This window comes from Phalaenopsis equestris, unplaced genomic scaffold (assembly GCF_001263595.1).
Source record: "Phalaenopsis equestris unplaced genomic scaffold, ASM126359v1 Scaffold000333, whole genome shotgun sequence".
NCBI lineage: Eukaryota > Viridiplantae > Streptophyta > Magnoliopsida > Asparagales > Orchidaceae > Phalaenopsis > Phalaenopsis equestris.
The window spans coordinates 87,188-99,309 of NW_018164775.1; the positions used below are offsets into that span (position 1 = coordinate 87,188).

The 12,122-nt window shown below is 28.8% G+C and overlaps 1 protein-coding gene and 1 long non-coding RNA gene across 2 annotated transcripts in view; one reads left to right on the top strand and one right to left on the bottom strand.

Annotated features, from left to right (window-relative positions):
• Window positions 1-3,442: 3,442 nt before the first annotated feature.
• On the bottom strand, window positions 3,443-6,521 carry LOC110025800. The gene is made up of 2 exons (XR_002294153.1): window positions 6,464-6,521; window positions 3,443-3,498 (listed from the first exon to the last, which is right to left on the bottom strand). It is a non-coding gene; the product is annotated as an uncharacterized LOC110025800 (long non-coding RNA).
• Window positions 6,522-7,749: 1,228 nt separating this feature from the next.
• The window catches only part of LOC110025819 (protein LAZ1 homolog 2), an 11,608-nt gene continuing 7,235 nt past the window's right edge, over window positions 7,750-12,122 (top strand). Inside the window, exons 1-4 of the mRNA XM_020726481.1 lie at window positions 7,750-7,940; window positions 8,013-8,101; window positions 8,318-8,567; window positions 8,797-9,027. Coding sequence (XP_020582140.1) covers window positions 7,770-7,940; window positions 8,013-8,101; window positions 8,318-8,567; window positions 8,797-9,027 — 741 coding nt within the window. The 5' untranslated portion in view covers window positions 7,750-7,769. The remainder of the gene's footprint in view (window positions 7,941-8,012; window positions 8,102-8,317; window positions 8,568-8,796; window positions 9,028-12,122) is intronic.

Consider the following 12,122-nt stretch of genomic DNA (forward strand, 5'->3'; position numbering starts at 1 on the left):
AGAAAACTACCTAAGGCTTACTAAGGGTTCAATAGTAGTTATTAGGCAGAGCTATAGAGCTCGTGAAATCTCCGAACTATCTTCAAACTCATATATCTCCTACTCTCAAGTAGATAATGTTTCTCTATTTATAATTTACACAAATGATATTTTGACAAATTTAACTAAAATGTCACAACATATAAAACGACACGTAGTAATTTATTTAATTGACATATTAATAATCTTATAATGATTGAACTTATGCTCATTGGATTTCTCTTATCAAGACATTTGATTTAACTATAAGCATGTAAGATTCATATAGATTGTTTGTCCCTTCAAAGAATGTCACATAAATTTAAAAGTACCTCAAGTTAATGATTTAGTCTTACTTAGACTAAAATCATATTATTTTTGTTGTTGAGGGTTTGTCTCGTCAGGGCATCCGGTTAGACCATTAGTTTGCTTAAATTAAATGTAAGATCATTCTAAATTTAATGCTAAGACTTTCTAATTTAAGAACTACAAATTTTGTGTGATTCACTGGATTTTTGGATGGCATATCAAGCTTCCTGATATAATAATATAATCTAATAAATTGATAAATTTATAGAACTATTAGATTATGAAAATAACTTAGACTCAATCTATAATAATAATATTTTTATTTATTCCTTAGAAAATTGATTTTCTCACTTGCAAGAAATATAAAACTAAGTGAAAATGATTTTGTGATTTGTTTAGGGCTTCTTTTGAATTAAATTAATTTTTTTTTATTTCTGTTTGCTTTTCTTTTGTTTTTAAGTTTAGTGTGTGTATATATATATATATATATTTATATATATATAACAAAAAATAACTTTTTGATGTATTGAGTATTTTAAAAGCAATCATACTTTAATCAAATATAGCTTTTGTTTCTAATAAAAAAATATGGAAAATAAACATAATAGTGATTCCAAAGAGCCCCTTAGCTTTTCCTATCATTTAATCAAAAACATATTAAATTTATTTAAAGTTCCTTCATTTATTTTAAGGCATTTTTTTGACAAAGCAACTCTAAATAATCACATGAGTAATAATATGAATTGAAGCCTGAATAATTAGTTTTCATGTATTATTTATTTTAGTCCAACTAAAAAAAATTTTTTATCAAGTGAAAAAATAAAGCCCATTTTCATTTTAGGGGTGTTATGAGATATCCATTTACACTTATTCAATTGAAAGATGATTAGTAGCAATCCAATTTCATTATTTAATAGTTCCACTTGATCATATTATATTACTTGATCATATTATATTATTATTTAGCGTTTTCAAATTATAAGATATAAATTATTCTATCACTTTTATGAAAATCATTTTTCAACATTCTTATAATACATTATAATTCAAGAATTGTTAAATTGATTCGATTAAACAATATGACAAATTAAATATTTCAATTGCAAAACTTCTACCAACTAAGTTATGTACCATTAACTGTTATTATATTGAAAGTTTATTATGTTTGTAGCTTCATATATTTTTCTATTGGGGCATTTACATACGTACCGCATTATTCTTATATATTTACATGGTTCATGCTCAAAACTTTAGCGAAATGTGTCCGCATCATCTATTTAAAACCCTCCAGTTGTAAGATATTTATAAATGGGATTTTTTTTTTATTGATCCTATATAATATAAAGGCCCGGAAAGAGACAAAAAGCAAAATAGAAACAAATTGTGGAAATTTTGATTTGAAAATTGCTCTTCCCCACATTTGGTTGAAAAAAAGATTGCATGTTTTATTTTTTTAACCATTGCTAATAACAAATAGAGTTTTTGTTTCTTCAAAAAAGACAACACGCGCAGTGTGTGTGTGCATCTATATATATATATATATATATAAATATATCTTTGTGTTTGGTCAACAGCGCAAATAAATACAACATCAACGAAATTTTAAAATCAATAGTTATTTGTGGACCGAGTTAGGGATTGATTATGTGAGATTAAATCCCAAGAACTCCACAAAAAAAAGAAAAAAAAGAAAAAAGATGAAGACATCATCACATGCCGTGTTAGATCAGTTAAAAATTTCAACACACAAAAACTTATTGCACTTCGAAATTCGATGTTGCTTCGATCATTTAAAAAATAAGTATTGTAGTAATTGTGTTTTATTTTCAAAGCAGGTCGCTGTCATTTGTCGAAATCGTCGGTTAAAAATTTGAAAGTTAAATCACGCACCAAGGTCTTAATCCGCGTTAGTTGAGCGCCATTATGCCTCATCCAACAGTCATAAAGGCATGTACCACATCATTAATATTTTTCGACAAAATCTGATTAGGCTATTATTATTATTAAGTTTTGCCCAAGAAAATACTCTTCTGTTATTTAATTCTGATCAACTATTTACAGATGCCACTCAAATCCTCTGTATTTACATATCTTTTTTCTAAACTTTATCTTTTACACATCCTCTTATCTATTCATGAAAATATGTAATTTAACCGTTTTTAAGTTAAGATAATAATATGTCAACGTATTGTAAAAATTTTAGATGATTTAAATATAAATAAAAAATGTAATTTAACCTTTTTATTTATTGTGCACTAGAATTTTTAAACATGGCATTGAGATAAAAAAAAATCAAACTATATTTCAAGAAAGGTTTCTGAACTATTTTTAGGGCATGATTTTGTTGATTAATTTATTGTATATAGTAATTTAGCTGTTAGCTTACAATGAAAGAAAGTGAATCCTAATTAATGAGCCAAAAATTAGGTTTTTTTTTTAGTTGTGGCTTGAAAGAACGCACTGCATGAATTACATTAAAAAAAAAAAAATTACTTCTTAGTACTTTTTAAAAAAATTAAATCCCTGAAAAATATCAAATAGTATGAAAATATATACTAGAAGACTCAGTTATTATAATTTAAATTTAAAGCATTAAATTTAATTAATTATTTATCTTATTATTAAAACAATTAACAAGAGTATTAAATTTATTTAATTAAGTGTTATTTGATAATGTTTGTTTCGTATTTTTTGAATTTTTAACTTTTTCTTTTTCTATTTTTTATTTAAATTAAAATATATCAGGTTATTGTAATTGTTTTTAAAAACATTTAAAATTCTTTTTTTAATTTTCGAGTATTTTTAAAAATAAATTAATTTATTTTAAAAATGGAAAAAAATATTCAAACTTTACTAATCAAATTTGTTTCAAATATTAAAAAATAATAAAACCAAATAAAAAAATAAAAGTGATGTCAAATGGGCCTTTTATTTATAATTAAATCATTTTAAAAAGGCATAAAATTTAACTTTATTGTTCTTGTAAAACAATTTAATGCGAATAATTTGATATGATAATTGATGTTATTCGATGGTAAAAAATAAGATTAAAAAAAAAAAATCTACTTCTTAATAAATCACCTGAGACAAATTCGGAACATGGTCATCCTTGTTGCATCTTAGGAGCCCCTCCAGCAGCTCCGCACGTTCGTTCCTATTGCTGAACATCACCTGCTCAACCAATACCAAACTAGCCTTTAATTCCCAAATATTAAATGAGCCATTAATCGTGATACACGCTCAATATTCCAGTCGTAATAGTATCAATATAATTTATTATGATAAGACGTTAATCACCCCAACTGCATGCATTAAGAACTTTAATAGCAACAACTAAGACACAATAATGTAACAAAGGTATGTCTACTTAAAGTGGATGTATATATGATTCATACATACAACCTAAAGTTGAATTTAAAGGGTAACATCTTCCTTTTAATTTTTAATTTCTTAATTAACAATGTTAATCAAAGTGCAGTTAAATTTGCATTACTGACGTAAAGTAAATCTCCCTACAAAAATTTCCCAATAAGGGAGATTTGACATCTAATTTTTATTATTTACTTGACCAAAATCTTAACTTCTCATTAAATTACTATACTAATATTCTTTTTTCTGAACTGAAAAACACATTTAAACGAAATGCTTGATGTAATTATAATATTAAAGGTCCAAATAAATAAATATAAAAATTTAAGTGTTAAATATGTAAATTTATTTAAATAATAAAGCATGTATGTAATCGCTGTAAAAATAACCTAGATTTCAAATCAATTTTGCCATACACTGAAATTAAAAAGTTCAATGTCACAGAAAAAAAGAAAAGAGGGTGTCATGGTTTTTGGATAGAATCAAATGGAAGGGGATTCAATTTTTAAGGAGACTTAAATTTTCTTAATTTTATTAATAGTTAATTTTAATTATTTCAAAACATTAAGTAGACAATAAATATTATGTATGATTTAATTTGATTTCCTTATGTTTGATTTAATTTATAAATACAAGATTAATGATAAATGAAAATTTTGTAATATGCTTATTGCATTTTATTGAGTATATTTAAAATAGGAAAAAAAATGTAAATCCCCATTACTGATTGATATTATTTAAAAAAAATTAAATACTAACTTAGTTAAACTAATAATATTTTAAAATGATTAAGTAGAATTTAATAATTAGTTAGCTTCGAGATAGTTATTTTGAAGATATTATCTTTTACTAATTAATGAATAATAAATTATTGTTAATCTATAAATACTTTAAAATTTTATTTAATTGTTATTTAACTTAATAAATTCTTAATAACCGATTCTTATAATTAAAATAGAAAATAAAATATAATCAAAATCAATTAATCTTAATAATAATATCAACGATCAATACTTATATTAAAATAATCTTTGCACTAAGAGGTTTAAATCCTGAAATAAACTGCCGACAAATTTAACAAATGTCTCCTTAAATAATTTCTAATTTACATGATTTTTCAAACCCGATATGGCTTAAACTCTATAATTTTCCAGAATGAAAAGACAAGTTTCAAATACATCGATTTTCACATTGCATTTTTTTTTATCCAACTGATGTACAAAATTTGGAAATGTTCTACATTTATTTTTCACTTCCTCATACTTTCGGGATCGCCGGATTAATTTATTGTAAAGAGCAACACACAACTTTTATATATATTTTTTTATTCAATACTTAAATTCATATTTAGTTTTAAAATATTATAATAAATTTATAGATGAAAATATGTATTGCATGTTTAAAAAATTAATTCTGTGATATTTTTAATGCGATGTTGAAGATTTGAATGTTATATATATAAACATAAAAATTTAAATCTTAGATATATAAAATACATAAGAATTTAGTGGTATTTATGTAAACGTGTTTTTCATTGACAATACGTTCCAGCGCTTAGTTAGGTGAGCAAATAAAGGTGCAATTGGTCGTCTTTCCTTCGGGGAAGTATGTTGCATTTAATCAACTTGTCCAGCACCCACCAGTTCCAACGAAATAAATAAATAATGTTGCATTTAATAAAGAAATTAAAATGTTTTTCATCTATTGCATTTAATATTTTTAATTCGCAGGAATCTCTGCATTTAATAGTTCTCCTATTTGATAGGATTATAATAAACGTTGTCTTAATATTTCAAAAAAAAAAAAAAGAAAGATTTACATACACACCACTTAATTCTTATCTATTTACATATCTAAAACCTAAATTTCAATTTTGACATAAAGTCATTTTATACTTGAAAAGATGTATATTATTTAAAAAAATTGTATTATTTTTGATGTGATATAACAAATTTTGGGGGTGAAAATATAAAAAATACAATTTAAGAACAGGATATGAAAATACATAGGAATTGAGTGGGATATATGCAAATGCTTCCAAAATAAAAATAAAAATAAAAACTAAACCTAAATACTACATTCAGCCTAACCAAAATTGAAAAAAAAAATTACAAGCCATAAAATATTCCATTTACTTTAGCATAGAGTTAAATTTTTGTTAAAACTGATTAATTTTTTTCATGAGCTAAAAATTATTTTTGATATTGACTTTTTAAATGAGAATATTCGTGCATATCAATAAGGCTAAAAATAAAGAATAATATCCAAACAGTATACATTATTCTCATTTAATATTTTTTTTCCAATGGCTGAAATATATTGTCAATGTTGAATCAAAATTTTCTAGTTCAATTTTTTATAAGATATCTAATTATCTCATGCGATAATACTTCAATGTTGATGATATTTTAAAATAAATTAACAAATATTTAATGATATTTTAAAATAAATTAATAAATATTATTTCGTTGGGAAAAGCCAAAGAATTTAGAAGATCTCATGACATCCATCAAAATATTGGACTTATGCTATATCTTTAAGAAATATTGAAATTAATTTAAAAGGTCATAAGAGCCCTAATATTCTTGAATCCATTAAAATTTTCATATAACAGAAAATAAATATAATTTTTATTGTTACAAAATTTTTAATAAAATCAGCACGTCTATATGAGAATAAACATTATAATATTATGATAATTCAATGAACTAAATTATATCAAATTAATTTCTAAAAATGGTTATGAAAGCTTCAATCGAATGCATACCTCGAGATAGTCCCGGTGTAAGAAATCCGGAAACCAGAGCTTCTTGTAAGTCGCCACTAAAATAATATCTCCCGTCAAAGATTCCTTGAGCTAGCAGCAATGGAAAGTTTTGAATTTCCTTCCCGGAATATTATTTGCTCTCCGCAAGCTAGCAGCAAAAGGAAAAATTCTGCGCTTCAGGTAAAATTGCAATTCCTCCTTTCCTTTCCCAAGAAAAATTTCTCCTTTCCAGCAGATTCTCAGCGGAGCCAAATATAGGAAGGAATGTTCCTCTAGTAGAAATAAAAGATTCTTTTATTCCTTTCTCTTCTCCCCGCCCGCTCCTTTTCTTTTCTGCCGGATCCTTCCTTTCTGCCAGCAATCCACGCGATGCCTCCTGCGCACAACTTTCCGAGACCCGAGACGACCTCCTTATCACTCTGCCCGATCGCAGCCTCCGCCGAAACCGCGATCCGCGATTCCTTGCACTGTGCGATCCACGAACAGGAACAGTGCTCCGAGCCAATACTCCGAACACACCTTCAGTTGCCCGATTTCCAAATTCTCCCTGAGCTCCCTCTCCTGCTCTTTCGGAATTCCTCCGTCGCAGAACTTGTCTACCGAAACTACAAATCCTCCTTCGTCCCTGCGCCGATGAAAATTTTCTTCCCCTCGAACCATGTCTCTGATACCACTTGTTGAGAAAATTAGGGCGAAGAAAAACAGTAATCGACACAAATCCAGAAGAACACAGAGATTTAACGAGGTTCGGCAAAGATGCCTACGTCATCGGGAGCAGAGCGGCGAGTTCCTTTCTATAATCAGAAAAGAGTTTACAGAATTCAGGGATACCTCCTGGGGTGGTTACTAACAGGCCTATTTATAACCCCAGGAGTAAACCTAGGCACAATATGTAATTACAACATTACCCCTGTACCAAACCGCGGGGGCACGGCTTTGCCCCCGCACCCTAACCCACGTAACTTCCCAATTTGGACAGATTCTTCCGCTCCGCTCTGCTCCGCTTCGATCCAGCGTCTGTCCCGATATGGTATATGAGCCATACCATAACAGTTGACATGATTACGAATCATATAACTGATTAATTAAGTAAATCCAAAGATTTCCCTAAAAAAAATCTGAAGGTTTACTGTGGTTACATGCTGCTTTGGGTTTTCAAGTATACTGAGAATATTCAAGGGAGATTATATGTACATATATATATATAACATTTGTCTTTTATAACTTTCTCTGAGCGGATTATGCCCAACAATTTGACTTGGTCATGTTGGCAAAACTTTTGCATGCAGGTGGTGAAGAAAGAGTCATGGAATTGCTTGAAAAAGGAACGAGTAAACAGCAACTCACAGAGCAGTTGCTCAATGGAGACGAGGAGAAAGGAATATTGCATCATAGTTTGTTTTATAATTTTTTCTTCAACCCAAGCATACTTGGAAAAGATTTATACTCGATAGTTAAATTTGGCCTCGTACAATACGTAAGTTGGAAGAACATTAATTCCTTTGTGTCTCTATTGTTTTACATTGTCTAGCATTTCTTCCAAATCCAGATGATTCTGAAAACATTATGTTCCTTCCTGGCGCTAATGTTGGAGCTTTTTGGTGTTTATGGAGACGGGGAGTTCAAGTGGTATTACGGGTATGCATTTATGCTTTATATATATATATATATATATATTTGTGTATGTGTGTGTGTGTGTGTGTGTGTGTGTGTGTGTCATTCAAGATATCTAATAATAATCATATGAGATAAGTAAAAAAATTGTCTAATTTTAAAATATGTGCATTTTAAACCATTAGGGGAAACCTTTATTTTATTCTTTCCTGTGCTAAATGGCTGAGCAATTTCCTGCAGGTACCCGTATATTGCTGTCGTCATAAACTTTAGTCAAATGTGGGCTTTGTATTGTCTGGTGCAGTTCTATAATGTAACCCATCATTGGTTGGAACCTATCCATCCCTTGGCAAAATTTATTAGTTTTAAAGCCATTGTGTTTGCAACCTGGTGGCAAGGTGTGGGCATTGCAATGATATGTTATTTTGGCATTTTACCAAAGGAAGAAAAGATTCAGAACGGCATCCAAGATTTTCTTATCTGCATTGAAGTAAGTTTGATGTCAGTTTCTTATCATGTTAGAAGATAATTTAGCTTGTCTTTATGAAATTTTAATTCTAAAAATATGCATATAAATTTACATATATGGTGGTATTTATTGAAACTGACCGATTTTTTTTCTTGATCTTAAAGAAAGAATGAGAACTACTGCTGCTTGTGAGTATGAATTTTTAATTTGAGTTTTGAATATTTTTTAATGAAGCATCTGGTAATTTCAGATGGCTGTTGCAGCCATTGCACATATACATGTATTTCCAGCAGAGCCGTACCGATTTGTGCCGTTTTCTCCGAATCTAACGGTCACTTCTGTACATACAATAGCCAAAGCTAACTTAGAGGACCAAGAAAAGAAACCAGCTATTGTAGAACAGAAGAAAGCATGCGTTGAAGCTCCAGGGACCAGCATTACTGAAAGTGTTCAGGATGTGGTTATCGGAGGAGGTGAACATGTGAGCTCTCCATACCCTTTTATTATTCTTTCTAATTGATTTTCTAGTATTCCTTTTACTTGAGTTGCATGCTCCTTGTGTTGCTTTGATTCCTTAAGAGTCAATAATTCTTCCAAGCAAAATTTATTATTACATATAGTTTGTTGTTGATAAGGTGAACATGTGTGCTCTCCTCCATTCTTTTTTTTTCATTCTTTCCAGCTGATTTGAAGTATTTCTATTACTTGGTATTCATGATTCTTATTGTAGCTTTGATTTTCGTTCGAGTTAATAATTTCTTCAAGCAAATTTGCCGTGAACTTAGTTTATGTAACTCTTTATCACTAATTCATCAACTATAAACTATGTAGTGTTGTAGCATCTGTGATAGAATCTAGCATGAAGGTGAACAACACAACTATGCCAATATATATTGAAGAACTAAAGTGCCAAAATAGTGTCATGATTCGATCCAAGGTTTGAAATTTCTTATACGAGAACAAAAATTTGGACGGTGAAATCTATTTTTTTTCATCTCTATTTTCTTTTACTAACAACTAATGATTCAAAAAGTAAATGAAAGAGTAACTAGAAAAAAAAAATAGAGCTGTTTTAAATTTATCTTATGTTAGGTTTTTAACATCTTCTGTAGATATTCACTTCTCTATTGCTTATTTTTTAATCAAATAATTAAACTTGGAAGATCAATTTAAAAGAAAATAAGATATAACCGCAAAAAATACTTAATTTTTAAACAATAGTAATAAAATGAAAAATAAAATAATATGTATGCTAGTTAATTTTTTAATAAATCATTATATGAGAATTTGACAATTTATATTTAAGAATATGATCAATCAAGATATTTCAATATTTTTATTATGTCATATTATAACATTTTCATATCCTATATTATTTTATATACAACAGTCACATAGTATAGTCTAAAGTTGTATCACTTGAGAGATATCAATATCAATAATTTTTTTGATTTTACGTGCACGGATATTTTAACGTTTATCTGCTTGTATCTTAAAAAAGTGAACTTCATCAACATGCACATGCGAACATATTATAAATTATTTAATTTGCATTTTAGTTATCATTCAATGTCTTTCTTTTATAATATGCTTATATCTTAAAGAAGTGTAACTATGCAAATCCTTGACATTCATTTCTAGATGATCAATTTGAATAATAAGACAAAATAATTTATATGTAGTACCAAGGCATCTTGACTTATGTCATTCTAATGCAAGTAATTTAGAATAACACTATATTATAAAATTTAGAAGTAAAAGTTCTCACCTCAATTTTAGCTTTAAGAAATGATCCTCTCAAATCAATCCAATTATTTCTTTTATGTACCCCGACGTTAATTAACATAATTTCAAATTAACATTTAAATACCCCATGGGAGGGGAAGATTAGTGTACGATTTCTCTTCGGAGATTTTGGAGAAACACAGTGTTGAGAGCTCTTTCTTTGTTGGAAGTTTCTGTTTCAGGATTTTCTTATTCTTTCGTTCTGGCATTAGCAAGGAGTTAAGGTTAGGCTTTATTTATTTCTAGAATGTTGTTTAATCTCTGGACTAGCTGTCTATACGATAATCTCTTCTGAATTATGAAATGGATAGATCAAATGGAATTGAGATATTAATTTGATTATCTCTTTGGCATAGAAGTAAAACTTTCTTATGAGCATCTATTTGGTTTTTTTAACTTGCAGCTCTCCTTGCTGCATGGGTTTTTGGAAACTTATAAATTTTTTAGCCTCTAAACCAGGTTCTTTTGCTAAAAAGATATATTGAGATCTTAAGAAATATTTGAATTCTTTTAATTATTGTTTTCTCATTGCATTACTTTAGCATTGGGATTTTTGGATTTATTTGATTCATGGAGAATCCTATTTTGAACTCTTGGGTTGAGCATTCAGTTTTCTTTTTTTTTGCTTTTTTTTTTTTTTTCTTAACCCTTTTGCTGAGCTTAGCTTTATTCCTCCTGCTGTCCCCTTTATTTGACCTTAAATGTTGGAAGTTTTTCTTCTAAGAATTTGGATAGTTGTTTGGTGATTTGGTTTTGGCTTGATAATGGCTTGTTCTTTTGGCCATTTGATGGACTCGATTTAACTCTATATTGGGACGGGTTTGGCTTAAAACTAAGCTCAATTTCGAGGAAATTATATTATGCTCTTGGCCTTTGCTGGGCTTGGTTATGGTCTGGTTGTGGTTGGATCTTTAGTCATTTTTGGAATCAGTGGCTAGTGGTTTTCTTTATTTATTGTCCCTAGCCGTGAGTCCTTATTTGTGGGTTCTTTATGTTGAGTGTTGGTTAGTAGTTTTCGTTACTGCATAGGCTTTATACGAAAGTTTTTGAGTTGTTTTAGCCCTACGGACTGCGGTCTCTCTGCTGAATTGATTTGATGTTGAAGCTAAAAAAAATGGTTGTCATGTATTGTTGCTATTTTGATACTTGGGGCTCGGTTTTGATGCTCTTTGCTGTCCCTTTTTTAAATACATACTGGAAATCATTTTTTATGGTTTGGAAAATACATTTGAGGCTCGATTTTTGTCCTTTTTGTTGTCCCTTGTTTAAATACTAGCTGGAAATCATTTTCTATGGTTTGAAAAATACATTTGAGGCTCGATTTTTGTCCTCTTTGCTGACCCTTGTTTAAATACATACTGGAAATCATTTTTATGGTTTGGGAAATACATTTGGAGGCCATGTTTTTTGTCCTCAGTTTTGGTTCTCATTGTGGCTCCTTATTTGAATACCTACTGGAAATTTTTATGTCTTGGAATATATGTTTGGAGCTGCATTTCTTGCTCCTCTTGATGTTGGATTTTAATCTCTTGTTGGAATTGGCTTTCTGTTTACATAAATTTCATAAGTTTGAACTTGGCAACATGAGAATAGAAATGTATTTCTCCTTGAAAATTTGATAGAAATTTCCTTGAAAAATTGATAGAACATGCAACGATCATATGTACAGGTTTAAAGTTTGAACTTAAAGGTAGAAGGTGGATGTTATAGAAATGCTTAAATAGATACTTCTCTCATTTCTCTTGATATGGAATATACAAAATCTTGTTGGATGAGCATATGAAATATTGA